General features: G+C 36.8%; 3 protein-coding genes across 3 annotated transcripts; 1 reads left to right on the top strand and 2 right to left on the bottom strand.

The window, feature by feature from the left end:
• Positions 1–4664: 4664 nt before the first annotated feature.
• Positions 4665–17489, bottom strand: LOC118276344 (ionotropic receptor 93a). The gene is made up of 17 exons (XM_050707479.1): positions 17254–17489; positions 16656–16823; positions 15637–15854; positions 14354–14521; positions 13727–13894; positions 13530–13634; positions 13062–13168; positions 12741–12801; positions 12472–12574; positions 12280–12386; positions 11742–11904; positions 10624–10844; positions 9527–9614; positions 8989–9108; positions 8410–8488; positions 7751–7911; positions 4665–4912 (listed from the first exon to the last, which is right to left on the bottom strand). The coding sequence occupies exons 2-17, from the start codon at positions 16813–16815 to the stop codon at positions 4815–4817; spliced, it is 2127 nt and encodes a 708-aa protein (XP_050563436.1). The 5' UTR covers positions 16816–16823; positions 17254–17489; the 3' UTR covers positions 4665–4814.
• Positions 17490–20420: 2931 nt separating this feature from the next.
• LOC126912943 (UDP-N-acetylglucosamine transferase subunit ALG13 homolog) lies at positions 20421–21432 on the top strand. Its single transcript, XM_050707483.1, has one exon. The coding sequence runs from the start codon at positions 20578–20580 to the stop codon at positions 21088–21090; it is 513 nt and encodes a 170-aa protein (XP_050563440.1). The 5' UTR covers positions 20421–20577; the 3' UTR covers positions 21091–21432.
• Positions 21433–21543: 111 nt separating this feature from the next.
• On the bottom strand, positions 21544–22805 carry LOC126912942 (transmembrane emp24 domain-containing protein eca). Its single transcript, XM_050707482.1, has 4 exons — positions 22603–22805; positions 22292–22515; positions 21860–22003; positions 21544–21722 (listed from the first exon to the last, which is right to left on the bottom strand). The coding sequence occupies exons 1-4, from the start codon at positions 22736–22738 to the stop codon at positions 21573–21575; spliced, it is 654 nt and encodes a 217-aa protein (XP_050563439.1). The 5' UTR covers positions 22739–22805; the 3' UTR covers positions 21544–21572.
• Positions 22806–22865: the final 60 nt, after the last annotated feature.

The following is a 22865-nucleotide window of genomic DNA, read 5'->3' as shown; positions in this document are numbered from 1 at the left end:
CGTTTTTAATGCAAAGGTAATTAAATTTGCTCTAGCATAAATGAAGAAAAACAAATTAATCTTGCATGAAATGGTCGATTAAAGTATTACTGACTCATTTTACTTAAACCTTGACATTGTACTTATCCAATTTTACAATATACGGGTTATCCAAGCTTCAACCTATAAGCAGAGGACTGATGACTGACCAAAACATTAGCGTTCAATGTCTTTTACTCTAGCTTGGTTGTCCATCAGGAAAATATTAGATTAATACATTACCTATTTCTTATTTTCTTTAAAATTCTTGGAAATTGCTTTAGTATTCCTCTACTCTTCCTTAGAACCTGCAAACTAAAGTATAAGTAAGTACTTATAGAAAGTTGAAGTTAAGGTAGTAACTTCGACTCTGCGTTATCTATCTGTCATTTAATCAGTTGAATCATCAGCAATGTTTTTGTATTACCTATTTCTATTGTATTGTATTATTTATTTATGCATAATTGCATTGCTATTGATTATCATTCTTACTCACGACCACGTGGAAGGTAAGCAGGAAATACATATTACAATACTTACGTTGATTATTCACGATAGATTTGATTACGTAACAATTCTTGTTGCTAACGCACATTTTCAATAAATACTATATAGCTAGCAACATTAACTACTAAAGACAACATTAACAACTATTTTTTGAGTGGTGAAAATTATCTAATGGCTTCCCCTTCTTAGGTGAGGTGAGAAGGAGTGTCATCCTCTTACTGACTAAAAACCACCCCGTTCCTACTCCTGCTTTTCGAGCCGAAGCCCCGGTAACCCGCTAGGTAGTCCACAGCCGTAAGGTAGTCCGCAGCAGCAGTTACTTTGACTTGTCAAGGCAATTTGGTTCACCTTCTACACATAGACTTGCTAGCTGCTAACTGATCATCATCATCACTAACTGGTAGACGTCCACTGCGGAACAAAAATCTCACAGCCCTTTACGCCGAACAAAATCTCACCACTTGCATCCAATAGTTCTTCGCAACTCTGATGTTACTAACCAATTTTTCAGAAATATGTGCCAACTACTTCGTACAAAACAGGTTCGGTTCAAAAAATGGAATATTTTCACAAAAATTGTTGATGAGAAACATACAAAGCGTCGGTTGAAGCGTCACTCGACTCGACTTGCGAATCACAAAGGGCACGATTTCCGGCCATTCTTGTTTTACCAACCTTTGAAGCAAACATACTTATGACGTGAGAAATCTTAATACTGTTCCGTGTTATAATTATGAATACTTGAACTTTATTTCATTATCAAATTCAACATTTCTAGGTCCTGAAGTACACAAACACCAGGTGCTGCGGACAACGTAAAAGGTTACCGGGGCTCCTGCTCAAAGCAGGAGAAGGAACAGGGGGCTTGTAGTCAGTATGAGTCTGACACTCACCCAAGGTGGGAGAAGTCATCAGATGATTTCCCCCTTAAAAAAAAAAAGTACACACACATACATAGACAGGTACCTAAGCACTAAGCTTCACAGATTGCAAATGAAGAGTCCAGTTAAGGCAGGAAATTATTTATATTTATACATAATGTATTAGGTGATAATATCTATAACTATACGACTATTCATCCATAATCAATGTATGAATAAAATAAGATATACTTAGTACTACTCGTATTTGTATGAACACTTTACCTTTCGTATGGTCCCTATTTGTGCAATTATTTTTCTCATTTAAGTAATATATTTTAAAAACTGAAAACTCAGTCATAAAACGTACCTTCTGCACATTACATACAATCCAAATTATATAAAAAACATTTTTTTTTGTTCTAAAATATATTATTTTACGCCACTACGGCTACGGCCGGCTGGGGTATACGAGTATGGTCACGTTTCGTGTACGGTGTCACGTCGAACATTTTGTAAACAAGTATTTGCATACCCGTATTACTTGTACACCAAACAACTGGACCGGTCATAGGTACTTTTCAAAAGCTTAATACGTAAAACGTCTCATTTACCTAGAAAATAAATTTGACATTAAAAAAGGTTGAATAACAAACCAGACGTCAGAAATTCTCAATAAACCTGTATCCTGAGTATCCTACAATGTTTGTCCCTCAATTCGTCAACTGGTGATTACCAAATTAAGTTGCTTTTCCACCAGATATGTGCTATGTAGCTACGAAGATGTAATAGCTAAGCTGTGAAACTATGTGACCGTTTCCACTGATACTAAGCTATGTGATAAAGATGCGCAGCTGGAGTATGCGATGTATCGATAGTAGGGAAGCTATCCATAGCACGAACCGCACCAGTGCTAAACTATATGTACCAATGAATATGATTGTTGGAAACCAAACGCATCCACAGCAACGTAGCATAGCACATCTCTGGTAGAAAAGCACTCTTATTCTTTAGTCTCCTGAGTTATATACTTAGACTTACTGACTTGCTGCCCAATCTCTCTAGGATTAATAGGGCCGATCTATTTTATCTAAGTATCATATCCAAGGGATAGACGAACTGCCTTCACCAGTTTTAATCCAACGGCTCTACTGCTACCGTGTATTTAGGAGTCGATAAGTCTTTCAGTTGATTCAACATCTTAGTGGTAAACATAATATACGCGAGCTTTGCAGAAATAGGTTCCCTAATGGTCAGAGTTCAAAAATGTGGTTTGTAATATAGTTTTTTTGCAATACGAACTTCTTTAAAGTTAATAATATTCTTACATAACATTCAATATTGCATTCACCAAGACGCTAAAAGCTAGACAAAAACAAAACGTACAAACAAAATTATTATCGCATCGAAATGAATAACAATAAAATAACGAATTACGATATCTTGTTTTAATGCCTTTTTTGTTTTGATTCTTAAATTCAAATGGATCAAATATTAATTAACTACATTCATTCAATTACTTATTGTTTGTTGAATATATATTATAAAATATACTTGTTTTTTTAACTTTCGTAGGAAAAATACCATATGAACGCTTCAGTACTCGATAAACTAGTTTCGGACCAAAACAGACAGAGCCTTAACTTGTCGCTTTTATTCTGAACCATTTATTGGATGGCGTCCAAACATCCAATCACACGTGGATGTTGGACGTTGAACTTTTATTGGATGACTCACTCGGGTTTTATACCACATGGTACCAGATTTTAAAAATGTAAATTAATGTCTGAACGATGTGAACTAAAAAAGCTAAGTGCGAGTTGCATTTGTACCTACTTAAGGAATTGTACAATCACACCCATCTAAGTAAAATATATGGTACCTACTTCAAGAAGGGAGTACATACGTTTCTTAAGGGTCGACAAATTGTGTGTAATGCCCCAAGTGTTGCAAGCGTGCGTAGGCCACGGTAACCACTTGCCACCAGATGGGCCGTGTAATGTGCATTCTTGCCACCGTCGTGGTTTAAAAAAATATTTGACCTACCTTTGTGTTTTCATTTAAAAAACCGCCTTTGCTTCTCATTGCAGTCATTTAACAAGCAAGAAGAGAAAAATTGTTGAAGATCATTATAGTTCGAGGTTATAGATATTTATATATAAGTAGTTTCAGTCTAGTTTGAAAACCTGCAGAACGGAAAATACTTATAAACATGTGGAGTTGTAGATTTAATTCAACGTCACGTCGCCTTTTATCCCTGACGGGTAGGCAGAGGAGCACATTGCGGTACGTAATGCCGCTATACAATGTACATTTTTCACCATTTGTGTTATAAGTCCCATATAATAGGGGGTGAGCCTATTGCTATATACCAGACACAATTCCAGACTCCGTGCTACCACGAGTTGTAGATAAATGTCTCAAAACAAAAAAAATACCAAAGTTCGCTACCAAAGACATAGTCGAATGAATGTACTAGAAGTGACCTTGTCACTATTTTCATCGTAGAAACACCGGCCGGCAACAGTCTGCGATATCCTTATATTATACCAAAGTGATCTGATCTAGCCAATCATGACGCTGGTGCGTGATCCAGTGAACTTTGATGACCCAGAGACGCTGTGGAATGCACAGGTTTCGTTGCTAGGAAAATTTACCCATTCATACCTATCTCGTGATGGTGATCTTTAAATTATATACGTACGACCTAATATTAGAATTTGTGCATTCGATTAAGTAGCTAATTTTGAAATAGGTATATTTGACATTGCAGCTTGCAGGTTGTACATAGGTTAGACATTTGCGTCGTAGTCTTCATCAGCCGGTATAAATCTTCGAGTTCAAAAAAGGAGACTCTTAGTTTGGCCTGTATGTATGTATATTTGTGCGCAATGATCACGCGCTTGGCTTAAGCAATTTTGATGTGGTTTCCAGCATAGAATTTTTCAGACTTAGGAGAAGGTTTTGATATACCTAATTATATACTCGACTTTAAAAATGGAGGCTCGGATGTCTAATTTTAAAGGCGGTTTCCTTTGCAAAAAGAATTGTCTTATGATTAAACTTAGAGGTTGCAGTTAGTGTCACGTAAAATTTAAAGTATACTACAGATATGTTACAAATATGTTTGGTAATCTGTTAGCTATTTATTTTCTAGAGAAAAGTAGACTCTTTCTACGTAATGAATAATATTTTTTGGCTGAAATCTATAACCAGGTTGATTTCGTAATAAGTAATCCAAAGTGTATTATTTTAAAGTATGATAAAACAGTAAAGGCATTATAATTGCATGTAAAACTTTAATAAGATAGTATATGTATATGCACACATTTTGTATATTTCACTAGTATCACACATACACGAGGACGCGCGAGTATTTTTCCGTGCGTTATGTAAATGTTATAGTATCAGGAATAATACATAAATTATTTATTCAACGTAAGGCTTTATCACTATCTGCTCGCTCCGTCGTTTCCGCCTGTTGTATAGAAACTCGAGCAGTAACACCGCTGATGCTGAGAAGAAACCTGCGAAACAAGTAATTACATTAAAATAATCTGCAATTTTCAGGACTTTTTTAAGGGGGGAAAATCGTCCAATGACTTCTCCCACCTTTGGTGAGGCGAGAGGGAGTGTCAGACTCTTACTGACAAAAAATCCCCCTGTGCCTACTTCTACCCGCCGGATCCCCGGTAAACGTCAGTGTGATGGTTGTTGCAACCATGTGTCATGGCCTCGAATCCCACACAAAACGCACAGAACAACTTTTTGTGTGACCCATAAATTGTCCACGTGACAAGAGAAAATTCCAGTGTGGGGTAATTTTTTAAGAAAAATAAAAAGGTAGCAAATAAAAAGTCAAGTACAATAAATCCATTGATATTCATTTTATTTGTAGTTATAAGGAAACCTCTGATTGTCCTTTAAACCAGTTTTAAGTTAACCTACTTAACATACAAGTTCTTAAACATGATTAAACGAAACCATGTGTGTGGGACTTAAGTGTCGAAGAGCCATGCTTCAGCACGAATGGGCCGGCTCAACCGGAGTGATACCACGGCCTCACAGAAAACCGATGTGAATTAATGCTTGCATTGTGTTTCATTGTGTGAGTGAGGTTTCCGAAGGCCTAATTACCAACCTTTCCAATCTTCCCAAACCTCGATTTCCCAACCACCGTTTAATTCCTAACCCCCAAGAGGCCGGAAACGTGTCCACGGGTGGCAGCGATTACTTACCATCAAATGATCCGTCTGTTCATTTATCGGCTTATAGCATAAAAAAACCATTGTAGCTTAAACAGATATTAAAAGTCAAGGAATCAAGAAAGAAAGATATGAGATTTTTGTAAGGACCGTATATTTACAAGAGACAAGCTTTCATAAAGCTAAAGTTGATAACATATTGTTCCTCTTGAATCTTATATCATGTTCTAAACCTTAGTGGTTTTTTGGTTGCTATTTGTTATTTATTGTATTACTGTGTATTTTGTGTAAATAATAAATAAAAAAAAAAAATGTAACCTCAGTGTTCAATAAATAAGAGGCCGGCGGACCGTAAAATTGTGAAAATATCTCGCGTGGAGACCTTAAGTGATCCTTTGGACATAACTTTGTAAAATACCTATAAGTATATCTATTTTATTTTTACTGTGTATATCTTGTTTGTTACCGTTGTATATCTCTGATAGATAAAGGTTCATCTAAAACTAACAGACAATAGGCAATTGCATAAAATACAATAAAAACATATTAAAAATGTTCTTGGTATAACTAGGGTAAATATCTATAGGTACCTTACCTATAGATATTTCCTCAATATATGTTCACAAAGACGCCAACACTGACAAATTTACATTGCTGTAATGTATGACGCATAAATTGAATCGCTGCTAAACTTAAGTCATTTAAGCGATTAAGCATATATTTAAATGAGCTACTTATTTAAGTAGGTATACATCTATCTACGTAATTGATTGTACCAGTAAACGTAGGTATATGCATATAGTATACTATACTCTATAGAGTACACTACATGTAATCCTTGATTAAACAATAACATTACAATATACATAAATTAGTAGCGACGCATTCTCACATTAGTTCAGCTTCTGGTTAGAATTTAGATAATTCTATGCATAGACTGTCGTCTATGTGTTCCATAAGATACATTTAACTGACGCTCATTTACGTCGACAGGTATCAGCCCTATCTATTACCTAATAAACTGTCGTACTTAGAAACATTTAATAATTACTTAAACTATTCTTTAGTAACTGCCTTAGCAATTGTTTCGGATCAAAATCGTTACCGTATTGGTGAAGTAACCTTTAAATGACTCTGAGTACAGCGGATACAGACTTAATTTATTGTCAGTCTATTTATTCAAAATAATATCATAGGCAGGTATTGGATTGCATTTTGCCACCGGCTTCGCCCGCCGAAAGAGTTACAAACAGGTACATTCTGACAAACTCGCGTAATTACAATATTCTCAGAATTAAAAATATATAGATAAACTTTGTTATTACGTTTAGTCAAAACAAAAGTTGAAGGGCAAAAAGTAGGATAAGTGTAGTGTTGAATTGATTAATGAAATCGATATTGACGTAAGCAAGATCTAGTTTAGCAATAGCTAAATTTGTATGACGTCACCTTATGTCATTCGCTGGCCGCGTGTTCAAGCCGTGAGATTTGTTACCAAAGGTCAGGAATCCATTAATATTCATAAAATAAACAAATAAATAAACTATACCAAGAGAAAGGCTGTTTAATAGTTTCGGCTAGAAGATTGCGTAAATGGATATTAACATTCGTAGGTTGTTATCTTTCCGGAGCTCTGGACTACCTAGCGGGTTTACCAGGGTTTCGGCTTGAAAAGGATTAGTAGGAACGTGGTGGTTTTAGTCAGTAAGAGTCTGACACTCGCTCTCGCCTCGCCCAAGGCGGGAGAAGTAATTAGTTGATTCCTCCTCAAAAAAAAAGTTGTTATCTTTATATTTCATGTGCCCTGTGTCATTGCTTGCGATTTGTCGTTGTCTATAAAATTAGGAGTATCTAACCTATTTAATAAGAATTTATACCTGATCGAAATGTATTAGTTATACAGAATTTGCATTGAACTATTAGAGAACAATGAGCGATATATTGCAGTATACCTAATAAAGAAAGGAAATGTACAGGGGACAGAAAGCTAAAAGAAAGTACATCCATATGCATTTCACTGATCACAAAGGCCTCCTTATGATTCGTCTAGCGTTGAGGGTATCCTCTAGTGGTGAGATTCGCCAACTAATTTGCTCCATTTTCCAGAAAAAAGACTCGGGAGTCTTATTAAGAATAGAAAGATTTTTGTTTCATAATTACCCATGAACAGCACGAAGAACGATCCCTGCATGTCATTGAGGTTCACAGTGTGGTTGTTCACCTCCTGCATCATGGAGGAAGACTTCCAGCAGCGATCCTTCTTCGGCAGGTAGGCTTCCAACCAACGGGTGATCAAACCCGCTTTGTGCATGCGATCTAGCCTAAATAAAAAACGAAAAAGAAAATAAAGACGAGAGATTAAAGTTGAGATGTCCTCTAATAGAACTTTATTCTACAAGAGGCCACAACAGAACACTTTATCTGCCCCCTACACGACATGGTACTGTTTTTTTTAACGAAGCCCCTGCCTGTATTTTCTCCTGTGTCGTGGTCGTGGGTGTGTTTACGAACATACAATTTCTCATGCACATAACACCCAGACCCGAACCAACAATTTGTGGATTACACATAGAGTTGAGGATGAGACGGTGTAAAGCTAGAGGAAATATGAACAAATAAAATACAGATGGTAACTAGAACTACTGAAGTAATTTAAATAAGATACAAATCCCTCACTTCCTACTAGTTTATTCTCTGAAAGTTATAAGAAATACGGTTGTATAACAAATCTCAATGATATTTAATCACAACACTTGAATGTTAATACGAAACAAAACGAGTGTAACAATAATATCTCCCACACGTCTCGCGTCACTTACTCTTTGTTGATGACGGGGAGGTAGGGGCTGCCTGCAGGCACTATCATTGCGACTTTCTCATCCAGAAACTCCTCGGCGCCTGCGAATTGTTACTATTGTTATACATCGCATTTCATGTTCACTTGAAGCATGATTAAAATAAATGTATATGGCTTTGTGCTTGTAAGAAATAAATATGACAGTGTATAGTAGTCTAGTATAGAGATTTTTCGAAAATGGAAATCGAAGCTACGCTTTGGAACGACCTTCAGACTGACAGACTATTTTTTTATTCTTTATTTATTTGTTGACATTTAAAAAGTACCTATTTATGGTTTAATTGGGTTAAATGATTTGACTTTGACTTTGACTTTGAATCGTTATTTCGTCTTTGTCCACTAGTTTAGTCTACATTAGTCCACGCTACGCCATTGATCAGGAGCAAAACACAACATTTTTCCAGATCTTCGTCTACTTTTATTATAAAACCCAATAAGACTTCTCTTTTAGTTCGAATATTGAACCTGATATCTGCTATCATTTACACAAACCATTGGATCAACAAGCCAACCATTACGAATACATAGTTTAGGTACCCACTAAGAGCAAAGTCGCAGTTATCAGCTTCGAGCCGGTCTGCCCTCATCATGTAGCTGAGCCGCAGCTTCCAGTCAATGATCACGTGGCGGTGGAACCGTACCCGCTGCAGCAGTGACGATCCTGAGATCAAGACAGTTGGTGATTAACACATTGAACGCTGTAGTGGCCACCGGTGACCGACGTTAGCGGAGGATTTGCCTTCAACAGTTTTCTATTGGCAGTCAAAGACTTAAGTAAAGTAGCAAGAGCAATGTCCTTACTGAATTTATTATCTTACTAATATTATAAATACGAATGTTTGTATGCATATTGTTATTCAATCACGTCAAAATGGCTGAAGGGATCGAAATGAAATTTGGAAAAGGGGTGGATTATGGTCTGGAATAACACATTGGATATATTTTATCCCATAGAACCACCGCGGGCCAATGATAGAAGCTAGTGTAAAAATAAAAATCGTGCTTTTCATAATTTTTTCAAGAAAGTCATGAAACTATGACTGTGTGCTGTTAAGAAATATTTAAATGTTACTTCTTACCCGATGGCATCGTTCCCGACTTGCCAACTGTAGGTGAAACTAATTCTGCGCCTTTCAACAACGCTATGTACTTTGGCTCATCTGAATTCTATAAAAACAAAACGAAATTAAGTAAATACTTATTCAATTACCCGAGAAAACAAAGTGACGAAGAAAAATGAACCGTATCCGTAATAGACCAGCGTTGGATTTCATATGCAATATTAGGTAATAATCCAAATCATTTCTTTTTCTTTTCGAATCAAATTAACGGCGAGACAAGTTGCACCACGCGTTAGTCATGTGATGAAAGCATGATAGGAGTTCGAAAACTCATTGACACCATAGTTATTCGCGACTGCGCACCGATCACGCCGGGGCATCGTGGTCGGGAACTGGCTTTGACCTTACTTGAACCGAAGATCAAAACTTTTATACCTCTTTAGGTAGAAAACTTTTATCCTTAATGCTTTTAAAATGTATATTTTTAAATTTAAACGTGCAGTCCAATTTTTTTTTCAAAAATAGCATGATACACGTTTTTCGAAAACGTGTTTCGTCGCCATGTTTACGTTAGTATTACAAACTTTGATATTGAAATACTTTCTTTTTAATTTTTTTTTATACTTGTACATAAAATTGTTCTATTTCAAGACTATGCATTTGACAGAGACCGCAGCAGTGCTCCCTGATAACTCTAAGCCTTTAACACCAACAAGTGTAAGTATTTTTGTAGTAATAATTATAGTTGTGGTTCATAGTAGTTTGTAACATAGGTACTCGTATTATAAATGATATTGATTAGACTTAGGACTTGTTTCACAATGTCTGTATAGCCGCTATGTTATGTATCAGATAACTTTGAATCAAGAACATAGTTTGTATGCAATATCATGTAAGTTTATCGGGCACTTATATGAAGGTGTTGAAACAGACGCTAGTTGCAAAAAAAATATATGACAAGGGCACGGACCCAGAGTCACGTGGAAAAACACAAATAAGAAAAGCTCAGCATGAAGATTGGTAAACCCTCTTATAGAAGAGACTCCACTGTTCTGTACTCCAGCTGTGGACTGTGATGAATTATTGATAACGATCCATAATGTCCAATTCCATACCTTTAATTCCATCTCCAAATAGGATCCCTTGTTGATCGACCAAGTGTAAAGGGCTCGGTTAGCTAAAAGATCACTGACAGTCGTGACGGGAACTTCTTGCTTAGGAAACGTGAGGAAAGCCACCAAGTTGCCGGAGTATGTGGTCACTACCACCAGTACCACTAGCCACCATGTTCCTACCACCAGACGGCCACTGTCTGCTCGTGGGAGATACATTCCACCTACAAAAATTTAAACATCTGTCATAGGAGAAGCTATTACGGTGCAGTTTCTTTTGTTTGAAAAGTTGACAATTTGTTATATTTTCATTGCTTTTTTTTAAATGGGGAAAATCATCCAATGGCTCCTCCTGCTCTCTCCTTAGATGAAACGAAAGGGAGTGTCAGACTCTTACGTCAGTAAACCACCCCGTTTCTACTCCTGCTTTTCGAGCCGGAGCTCCAGTAACCCGCTAGGTAGTCCGCCGCTCTGGATTGTTTCTTTGCTAACATACAATGATGCTAACATTAAATAAGTAGTCTGCTGCTTAGCAAAAATAGGGTTTTACATCATCAAACTTTCTTAAACAAACTACATTCATATTATTTTGGTTAAAGTGGGACAATTAGGAAAATAAAAATTAGAAAATCAAATATTTTTCTAAGACAAATAAAACCTCTTCGTCTGACACGATCGTAATTCAGGCACAAACTCTTCAAATACTGATTTGATAGCCATAAAACCTTTAAAAGAAAGTTAGCTTTTTATTTTATTTTTTTAATAGCTTTCACTTAATTTTTTCAAGAAAAATGGCCTGGTATACCTAATCTTTATCAAAAAGGAGGTCTCAGCTCTCTTTTTTATAACTTATAAACGGAAAACATTAAACTTCATTTCTGCTGACCTTTTTTTAATTTTTATATTCATTTGGCCATTTTTTCATAAAAAAATCAACGTCAGCCATTTAGAAAAGAAAAGTAAAACTTAGTGTCTTTTAAATATTTTATGGCAGCTAAATCTTTTTTGGGAAGTTTCGGCCAGTACAAGCAGCTAGTCAAAAAAAGAGAATTTAATGTCTCTAGAAGAAATATTTTTCCGAAACTTGTGAATAGAGTTACTTGGATATAAGAAAATACCACCTTGTTGTAACAAAGCTCCGTAGATATACCAGAGGCAGTTATGTATTGTAGCAAGACCTCCTTGTCGAGTGATTTCCATGGCTTCATAATAAGGGCTCATTCTATGAATGATGTACAGCGTGGGCCCCATTAGTATTACTGCTAAACCGAGACATAGCCAAGTCTAGAAGAAAAAGAAATATATTCTGTCATTTAAAACGTCACGCCTTTTATCCCCGAAGGGGTAGCTAGAGGTGCACATTACGGCACGTAATACCGCTATACAATGTTATAAATCCCATGTAAGAGAAGGTGAGCCTATTATGGCAATAGTACCGTGGGTATAATTCTGGAATTGCACGGAGTCTGGACTCCGTGCTACTAGGGACTGAGAATTTTTGAAAAACCGAAACAAAAACCTGTAATACTTTACCCGGACCGGGAATCGAACCCGAAACCCCCAGTCCGGCAATCGCCCTTGCGACCACTCAATCAAGAGGCAGTTAATTTAAAATAACACATTTTTTTCTTACAATCTTCATAAACTACAAATACTTACATCTGTTGTAAATGGTAGTAAAAACAATAATGCTCTACTCAGCTCCCGAGGGCGAGCGATTAAAAAGGCGTAGGACTGAATACTCACTGGTATGGTGTAGTTTATACCTGGGGGAAGAAAACTACTGTCATGTAGAAGTACTCTGTTAGTTAAAGATGCTATTGTATTCATTAGACTTTAATTTTTTGTCACCTGGCACTGGATCAGCTAAAACAGTGAAGGAGGCGGCAGCTAGCGCCCCCTGGCCTTTCGCTATGGCGGATATCGTCAACTTAGCTTCCATGCTATGCATCATCTGAAACCAGACACAACAACAAATAAAAGAGAGTAAAAAATTCTAACACTACCTCACTTATAAATTTCTAATAAGCAATAGAAATTATTTTCTAAATTATATGTTAATTCTAATACTTGTAAACTTTTAATGAGCAATATTATAATAGTATGGAAATAATACTTACATCAGTGGTCGTATCGTTGGACAACTCTTTTTTCAGAACCGAAGCTAATATTACTTTAATGCTGAAAATAAAATGAAAATGACTTCAATCTTGTATCATCATAATAATTAACAACAGAATTATACGTCATTTTATGAGTGAGGTTACTGAAGGCCCAATTCCCCAACAACCCTTAAATTCCTAACGCCCAAAAGGCCAGCAACACCCTGTACCTAATGCCTCTAATGTTTCGGGTTTCCGTGGGCTGCGGCGATTGCTTACCATCAGATGATCCCACTTTATCGGCTTATACCATAAAAAAGTCAATATTAAAAATCTTACGTAAAGTTTTTGTTGATAGCTAGCTGGTTGACAATATCAAATATAAGTCCACCATATTTTACAATAGCACCGGATTCATTACGCTGCAGTATCGTCCACGGAGGGTTCTGGAAAACGAAGATTAATAACAATAATAAATTAATCTATTTGGTTTAATACTTTCTCTACAATTAAAACCTCTTCTTCTGACATGTTGGTAATACTGGCATAAATTCTTCAAAAAATCATTGGGTGGCCATAAAATATTGAAAAGAAATTATTTTTTTTTCTTTTTTAATGGCTGTCACTGCATTTTTTCATGAAAAATGGCTTGATATAAACTTAATCACAAAAAAGGTCAAAAAAGGTCAACTACTATACTTAAGTTCTCCTTTCTTATCAGTTTCATATCGAAAGTCGAAACCTCCCGGTATCTAATTTTAACCACTATAAATGTTATAATTCAAAGTTATTTATCTGAGTTCTTACATGATAGGTGATGATCGGCAGTTCCTTCCCTCTGAATCCATGATGGATGTGTGGAAACAGAACATCCTCAAATCTTACAGCATCAATGGGGCGCCAGATTCCCACCTGGGCGTAGAAGAAATATTTTCGCGTTAGCATACCAAAAAAAATACCCAGAGATCTCGCATTTTTTTAAAATTTATGGCAAAAAAGCATACGTTTAACAAATCAATCTTATCAATAACTCTGTTGGTTGCATTCATGTTGTTATCATTGACAATGTCGGTAGTCTCCGTAAACCCTCGGTAGGTGGCGCCCCAAGTGTCGGCTGCTAAAGCTCGCCACGTCGAACAGTTGCCACAACGACTCTTTGCTGCTATGTAATTCTGTAAATGAATAGGATACACAGTCAGTTAACTTTTAAGTTCCATTGTTCAAAAAAAGCGGATTAGGGATCCGAAACTATTTCTACACTTAAAAAACGTAACAACATTATTAAACCTACCAAAAGTAATAAAATAATTATTGAATACCAATTCGCTTAATTTTTAAATACCCATTCGGTTTTCCAACACTGAAGACTATGTCATTAATAAGTTCTAAGGGATGTGTCATAACTGGCGTTGCAGGCCATGAAGGCTCCGAAGCAGGTCTACTAAGAGGACGCGGTGCCCTTTACAGATGTTGAGGGTGGCCAACGTGGTGCTTTTAGTGAAGTAAAAATCTTACACTCCCTAGTCTTTTATCCCCAAAAAGCTAAGTTTCCCACCGTCATCAAAAAAAAAGGTCATTCATAAGTGCAAGTTGATCTCATTTTAATATAACGATATGAATACTCTGAGTACCTGCATATGCTTCAAAAGCTTATCCCTCCTCTGCATTTTGTTAGGTCTGATGGCTTCCCACTCCTCGTCTGACACCTGAGCAGCCACATCGAACTCGTCCTGTATGGCCGCATCCAGTGCTGATATGAAGGCATCCATCAGCTCTTTGCAGTAACACATTATGCCGTTCTGGAAATGCAAAAGAACAGTTTTGTGATTGCAATTCATCTTGTCAATTTTAGGAGTTGTTTATGAAAACATGTGCTGTTTATCTTGCCTAAGACTAAACGAAATGATTAAAGAATATGACACAGTTAAAAACCCAAACTGTCTAGATCAGTGGTTCTCAAAGTTGTCTGGACTCAATCTTCAAACTCAGGACCTTCAGGGAATTAAACTGTTACCAATGTGAAAAATCAAATACAGAACGGTTGGTTAGTTCGTCTTGTACATACAGAGCCCACTAACAATTCGCTCAGATCACGACCTATTAACGGGTCGCGATCCATTGTTCCATGGAGAAACCCTGGTCTATATAGTTAAGTAGCCCCAAATTTTGCTACGCCCTGTAAAAAAAGTTAAAAGCCCTATAACTTAAATAATACAACACAGGTGTTACATTTATTAAGCGTAACCAGCGTTGATTTTAGATGGGAATATCGTTAATCTTACATACATCCATCTGGACTACATCCAGAGTCAATAATACCTAAATCAATCAAATCAAATAAAGCCTAAATTCCCGAAACATTTGATGCAAAACAGCGCAATGCAGCCGTCGAACAGACAATCAGTATCGGAATTGGCTGAACAAAACGAAATACGCAAACTATTGCATTGACTCGTAACTAGCGAACAAACCATTGTACCTTCGATAAATACTCGTGTTAAGCTTCATCTCTATTAGCCAAACTAGATAAATCTATTTTCTATTGCGTACGTGATTTGCGTATGAATTTGAACACTTTGGGATTCAGACTTAAGTAGACTACTATCGTTAATTTAATTTTAACTTTTCGCGTTTAATTTAGCAATAGGTATATATAGGTATTGTTTGGTGATGGCTCAATTTTATATCTAGTTAGCTCAACTGACTAAGCACCAGGCCCCAGGCATGTCAAAAAAATAGAAAAGGACGCTGCGTCGTCGTCGCAACGCAGCACAATGGACCACTCTTCACTCTAACATAGAGACCGCCTGTTTATTAATTAAATGAATATCAAATATATAGCGACCATGCTATTAATAGTATTCATCAAATACTTTGCACCTTACCTTTGCAGCAGTAATCTCTACTCTCTTACCTTACAATCGGGACTATTATCAGTCATGTTATAAATGTAGGCAACGTTCTCTCCCTCGTAAAGATCATTGATGAGACTGCTCAGGTTCCCCCTCTGGGCGTTGGTATCAGATATGACGTATAGCCACTGAGCCTGTGTGTGTGACATGAGCAGATTGCGAGCCGTCTCCGCCATTGTCGTCATCACATCTGACGTCACTACTGCTATGAAATTTTCACCTGTAAGTATTATAGTATCGACTTTTATTTCTACTTGTAAGGACTGGGCTGTACCTTAACGTAGAGTAGTTAAGAAAAACTTTGTACATTCAAATAATGTAGCACAAAAACGTCCCTAAACCTTTCTCCTAAGTCTGCAAAATACTGTGCTGAAATCCGTTTAAAAATCAGTTCAGCCAAACGCAAGATAATTGTGCACAAACATACATACATATCAAACAGAGAACCTCCTTATTTGAAGACAGTTAAAAGAAGCTAACTACAAAACCGCCCTTAATCACACTGGTTATTTTCAAATTCAAATCATTGAGAATTGTGGTAAAAATCCACTACACCTAAATTATTCCGAGTAAGCCCACTAGAGGCAGTTGTCCATTTTTGGAACCTTTCCAAACATTGAAAAACATTGCAGCAGAGGCAATAGAAATTAATTACAATTGTACAATCTGCCGTTATTCTGATTTATTGCTGGCATCGGTAGCTAAGCTGTAAAAGTTATGAATTACAATAATAGTTAATTCTAGCTATGGGTCTAAATAATCCAAATTTTGGAAGGTCAAAAAAGAGACGATTATTTAAGTTACCGCTCAACGTATATGAAAGAGGTGCCTTTTTTATTATAGGGTGAAACCTTCATAAAGCGCCTAGCTTTTTGGGGATAAAAGACTGGCGAGTGTGGGATTTTTACCTCACTAAAACCACCCCGGTAGACACCCTCAACACCTGTAAGGGGCAACGAGTCCGAGAGACGAATATTTTGGCTATTACCACTACCACAACTTATGAATTTTCGTGTCTCACCTATGTACTGCACGGGTAATTTAGACAGGACCCTATACATCTCTTTCCGTCTCAAGTACTCGTTGATCTCGTGTTTCATCTTGAACACCGTGACGGAGACAGGCGAGGCACTCTCGTCGTCTATCTGTGATGTTAGAGACTGCACCACTCGGGAAACCATGTCCCGACCTGGACATAAGACAATGTTTATACAAGTACCAATATAAGTGTGGGAGAGCCATGCACGAATGGGCCGGCCCGACCGGACTGATACCACGGCCTCACAGAAAACCGACGTGAAACATCGCTTGCGTTGTGTTTCGTTGTGTGAGTGAGGTTACCGGAGGCCCAATTCCCCCCCCCCCCTTCCCAATATTCCCCATCCCTATTCCCAAACAACAACCCTTAAATTCCTAACTCCCAAAAAGCCGGTAACGCACTTGTAAAGCCTCTGGTGTTTCAAGTGTCCATGGGCGACGGCGATTGCTTACCATCAGGTAATACGTCTGCTCGATTACCGGTTTATGTTTCATAAAAAAAAAAAAATGTAAAACCGGTTTAAAAGAAAATTGTTAACTGTTGAAAGCACATGATTTTTTAAACATGTCTGCATACTCACTTAAGGTGTCATCATGGAGTATAATCGCAGATTTCCATTGAAAAGCATTAGATGTCCTCAAATCTAGAAGCAGTTGAGGTAACTCTTCACCAGGATCAGTGAATGTGGCTGTTATGGCAGAATGTGATGGCAATCTTGGACAATCCACTTCGGTTAGAGCAAAAAGTAACAATTCCTCTTCTTCGGTACGAGAAAATAACTCCCAAGTATCTTCACAGGATGCTATACTGAATACAGCTAGAAAACCTGCAAATAATGTGGAGTTAATTGGCTAGGTGCTTACTCCTTGAAAAGCATTTTGATACAATGCAACCCTTAGATTAGTAGGGGGAGTCACTGATATACAGATCATCATCATCTTCATCATCAGCCAAGAGACGTCCACTGCTGAACAAAGGCTTCCCCCTTAGTCCTCCAGATACACAGATACACGTACATAATATGTCAAGCCCTTCAATTTGCATATTGTGCAGATTCTATAACATATCTCTTAATAAAATTCCTCTTACCTTTCTTAAGACTGATAGCAGTCCAGGAGTAGTAGTAAACAATGACACCACCGTGCTTCAGCTCAACCCTCGCCAACTCCTTGATATAGTCTTTCAGCTCGTCCAGAATTGTTTGATACTTCTCTCCTAAGTACTGGCGATCTAGTACTACAGCTGAAATTATTTCTCTATCATCACTACGGAGCTTGTATAGAGTCTTATATTCACTTAGTTTTTATATCCTTTTCACAATTGAGTAGCAAACATTATCAAACAGGTTTTGAAATGCTCGAAGTCTAATCAAAACAAATAAACTTACCTATAGAAGCGTTTGCAGTAATCAGCGACGGAAAATCCTCTCCTGACACAGGTACTAACAAAACCACAAAACCAAGTATCCATAGTTGCATTTTTACTCAACACAAGCGCAGTCCAATTTGTACACTCATCAAATGAAATCCCACTCATAATTTGTAGAAGCAGCTGAAGTAATTATTGATATCCAATCAAAACTTTCTGGTTATTATTAAGGGGGTGATGTAATTAACAGAAACCAGGACACAGATGTTCCATGTTAACCTTTATTGTGGTTTGCACGAATGTACGCCAATGAAAGCTTCGTGGAACGAAAGTTGTTCTTCAGCCCTTGTACAGGGGGTGTGATTTACTAGTAGTCTGGTTATTTTATATAGGTACATACCTCCAATACACACTACTATGTGTAACAAAAAGAAGGTGATGCAAATTCTTTATGTTTCATTTTTATCTAATTTACTATTTTGAAAAACATCCGGTGTGATTTGAATATTGGTATTGCTGTTTAAATTTCCAAAGTAAGATTGAGATTGCTCTATACTATATTAGGAAAGTAGGACTGTATGTGTTATCCAGTAAACTCAATCCATATTTTGTGCCAACAGCTGAAATACCGTTTTTTAAAGGGGAAAGATCATTCAATGACTTATCTCGCCTTGGATGCGGCGAGAGAGAGGGTGCCAAACTCTTACTGTCTAAAAACCACCCCGTTCCTATTCTTGCTCTTTAAGCCCGAACCCCGGTAAACCCGCTAGGCAGTCTGTAGCTGCGGTTAGCTGAAATACCCTAGTACTTTATAATTCTAGGTTCAATCAAATCTTTTGCTACGTCTAGAAATGGAACACCCTAAACATAAGAAGAATTCATTCACAAAAGGTCAGGAGTTAGTTAACAATTCATGACTCACGTGTGCGCGGCATTATAGCCCACTGGTATCGTGATTCCTTCGACTACTCATATTAGGTCTCCCTAAGATGACGTGAAATCGACCTATTTACGTACTTGCTTTGCACCTAACTTACCAATTAGATATTCTATCTAATTCTTTATGAACTTATGTTGACTGTCTCGTTATTGAATCCTGGGTCGGGAAAAGTATTGTCGAAATGTTCAGTTTTCAGTAATAGCAACAGCATGAAATTATTCTACCTAAAAACTGTGACTGACTTATGCTCCCCTATTGAGTAGATATTTACATTACGTAAGGTTCATGTAGGATAATTATTAAATAGTGGGTTTTGCATTTCATCACGGTTCATACGTGAGGTGGACTTTGCAAAAATACTTATTTACTTAATTGGGTAGGTCTTTCGTATATACAGTACCTACACAGACACACCATATTTGGTTCCCTATAGAGACAGTATGAATTCAAACCTATTTCAGGTATAGTGTAGTAAACAACTGGTATTACGTAAATACTAAGGATTTTGTAAGTATTAAGGATTTATATCTGATAATATCTTTCCACGGGATTTAGGACTAACCTAGTCAACTATTTAGATAACATAGGTAATCAATCCTTTCCTCAATCACTTCTATCTTTACTATGTACTTAACCTAACTAACAGACATGCATAATTAATTTCCGAAACCTTCATTCCACTTAAAAACGAACACAAGGATAAATCAGACAAGTTATGCATGGAAATGCCAAGGATTGTTAGTAAATAATTCATCAATAGCTAAGTGGGACGATGCTAAGTTAAGTACCTACATATATATTTTCGACCATAAACCTTGATATGTAGGTATTGCAATATTTCTTTGCGGTGTTTAGAAGACACACAATATTGCTTCATTCCGAATAGGAACAACATATTTCGTGGTGTCTGATGAATTATCTAAATTCAAACGAAATCTAGCTGTGCTAAACGCTCAGTACCCTACTCTAGGACCTAGAGGCGAATTAAACTTAGAGAGCGCCCTACCCAAGCACTTCATAGGCATCCCTAAGTTTTGGCGATGCCGACACTCCATGTGCAGTTGGGTATGCGCATCTCGCGGCGCCCCTCTGTAACTTGGCATCCTAGGCACTTGCCTAGTTTGGCGTAGGGATAATACGACTCTATCACGAAGATATCTACGAAATTGGGACAATAAGGGCAAAAGCGTGAAAGATATGGTCACTTGTTATTATTACTTGTTATTAAATTGATATCCTGAAATAGCTACGATAAAAATCTGACACTAAAACTATGTTCTATAAACTAAAAGATCTTAACGATTTTCATTTTTATTGGTGATGCAGACTTTTTCCCCCATTTCAGTTAATTGGTTAATTTTATATTAAACATTAAAAACATGGCAACACCTTACGAAAATTAAAAAAGCAAATGTCATTGTCACTTGTCAAATTTGAACTGTCAATTTCACTGTCCTATTCGAATTGAATCGTGTTGATGTTGTGAATCTTAAATTCTGAAATAATTTCTTTGCGAACATATTTTTCAAGTTATAAAGGACTTTATAAAGAGCATGGTTTTTGAAAACATCTTAAATTGAATAGAAAAAATACAAAATGGCGCAACAATATTACAAGAAGATATTTATAACAGTCGGCACAACAAGATTTGATTTGCTTTGCGAGTATATTTTGACTGAGCCGGTGCTAGCGGCTTTAAAAAACATTGGTTGTAAAGAAATAACGTTTCAGATTGGCAATAGCAATGTGGATCCTGGTGTGATAGAGAAGGAGGGCGTTAAGATAAACATGTATAGGTTTAAGGATTCGATTCAAGAAGATATGAAAAGTGCTGACTTGGTGATAAGTCATGCGGGGGCTGGCAGCTGTCTGGAGGCTTTGGAAGCTAACAAGCCGCTTCTAGTGGTTGTGAACGAAGATCTGATGGATAATCACCAACTAGAACTAGCAGAACAGCTCCAAATTGACTCTCATCTATATTACTGCACATGTGATACATTGATAAGTACACTAAACATGGTGGACTTCACTCTGCTCACTCCATTCACTAAAGCCAATTCATCAATATTTGTTAATTACTTAGATAGCATATTAAGAGTCGAAAATTAAGTCAACTAAGTTATTCTGTATGAATTTTGAGTAAGTTGATCAAGGCAATTTTATAAACTGTCTAATATTTTCAAATAAAAGATTGGTTTTAACACAAACATTATTTTATTATGTGAACAAAATATTTTGTATTTTTGGCCAAAACTATTTTTTACACTGTTACATACATTTACAACATGTTAAACTTTAAGTGCTCCCATTCATTCCTTATTTCTAAGTGCTGCTGTGAAGAAGACTCAAAGTAAAAGATATAGAATGTGATGCTGCATAATATTTTGTAAATAAAGTGCAATATAGCACCACTAGGTGACAACTAAGAAATAAATTATTTTCATAGAATAATTTAGTTTTATTGCAAAAATACAGATCAACATGTTATAAAGCTCACAAAACATAAGAAGTTATAAATAATGCACTGGTTTCCAGGAAATTATGAAAATAATAGGACATGACTAAACTTATAAGTGTTTATTATGAATAATTTAGACTAATTTCTTTGCTTCAAAGAAGCTCTTGAGATGTCTCATCTGCCAGTAGCCGATGCCCACAAGCACACCAGTTTGAAGAAGACTCCACCAGAGCACACGCTGGTTTGTGCTCTCTGAAGTCTGTCTGAAACGCTCCTCACGATGCTGGAACATAGACAAAAGAGTTTATTTACAAGGAGAATTTATTTCAAAACCATAGACTATTTATAAAAAAATATTCATCATGTTCTAATAAGTCTGAACCACTCATGTATTTGAAGCTGATAGTAATATAAACCCACCCTTTGATAGCTCTGTTCCTTTGTGATCTGGTGTACTTGGTCAAGCAGCTGTCTGATTCTAAGCTGCAGCTCTGTCAGTTTGTCCTTATGAGCCACATTGGCATAGTCCACTGCATGCTCACCAACTTGAATGTCTAGGTGCACCTGTTTAACATAATAATTATTCATTAGCTTACAGTTCACTAGTTTAACAATATTATTGTAGGGAAAAACTTTTAATCCATTAGAGTATTGTGGAAAGAAACACATAGTTTTGTTTGCACAAGTGTCTTGCTTCAATGCAAAATAACCATTGAAGATGAGTCTATTACATGCAAAGATGGATATAGATATGTTTTAATCTTGTTAAGAATATTAAACAGTTGCATTGTCATTGATATTTTCCTGTAAACAATAGATTTACATATGTGTATTGTGTATACTCATACTCACTCTAAGCTGGGAACCACTGAACCAAGATGTGCTGTTAGAGTACATGCAGATAACGTGCTCTCCCGGCGTCACCGACGTGAACGAGATCATGCCTTCTGACGAGTACACGCGAGACATCAACACTTTATCATTGGGGTCTCGAACCTCCACATGCATACCTATGCCAGGGGTCGATGGCATAAAACCTCCCGATCTCGGGTCATATAACTCCACTTTGTAATTCACTGCAAAATACAAATAGCATTATTTACACCTAAATCTAGATAAAATGCCGTGGCTCAAAAATGAAAGGCAGGACCCAGAAGCGTTACCTATAACTGTTGTATCGTCGGGAATTTCTTCTATGAAACATTTTCTTTCGCCTTCAGCTATGTGGAAATATAAAGCTGAAGTTACGTCTAAGAAGAAAAATAGCGCAAATAGCGAAGAAACTTTGAATAATTCCATTTTTCCAGCGTATTACATTCGGCAAAAAACTATAATGACATGACACACGTCACCGACATTTTAAACGTCAAACCGTAATAGATGCATTCAGTTTATCTAATAAGATTATTTTCTGACTGGCACAAAA

This window comes from Spodoptera frugiperda, chromosome 31, assembly GCF_023101765.2.
Source record: "Spodoptera frugiperda isolate SF20-4 chromosome 31, AGI-APGP_CSIRO_Sfru_2.0, whole genome shotgun sequence".
Lineage (NCBI taxonomy): Eukaryota > Metazoa > Arthropoda > Insecta > Lepidoptera > Noctuidae > Spodoptera > Spodoptera frugiperda.
This window is presented reverse-complemented; position numbering and strand designations above follow the sequence as displayed.

Excerpts from the sequence above, each read along its gene's own strand:
- LOC118276344 (XM_050707479.1), bottom strand. The coding sequence starts at position 16,815 with ATGGTTTCCCGAGTGGTGCAGTCTCTAACATCACAGATAGACGACGAG. Across the intron at positions 13,169-13,529 it reads TGCCGATCATCACCTATCAT|AACCCTCCGTGGACGATACT; the intron begins GTAAGAACTCAG and ends TTCGTTTTCCAG. Across the intron at positions 12,802-13,061 it reads GCTATCAACAAAAACTTTAC|CATTAAAGTAATATTAGCTT; the intron begins GTAAGATTTTTA and ends TTTTATTTTCAG.
- LOC126912943 (XM_050707483.1), top strand. The coding sequence starts at position 20,578 with ATGGCGCAACAATATTACAAGAAGATATTTATAACAGTCGGCACAACA.
- LOC126912942 (XM_050707482.1), bottom strand. The coding sequence starts at position 22,738 with ATGGAATTATTCAAAGTTTCTTCGCTATTTGCGCTATTTTTCTTCTTA. Across the intron at positions 22,516-22,602 it reads CGACGATACAACAGTTATAG|TGAATTACAAAGTGGAGTTA; the intron begins GTAACGCTTCTG and ends TGTATTTTGCAG. Across the intron at positions 21,723-21,859 it reads AGGAACAGAGCTATCAAAGG|CATCGTGAGGAGCGTTTCAG; the intron begins GTGGGTTTATAT and ends TCTATGTTCCAG.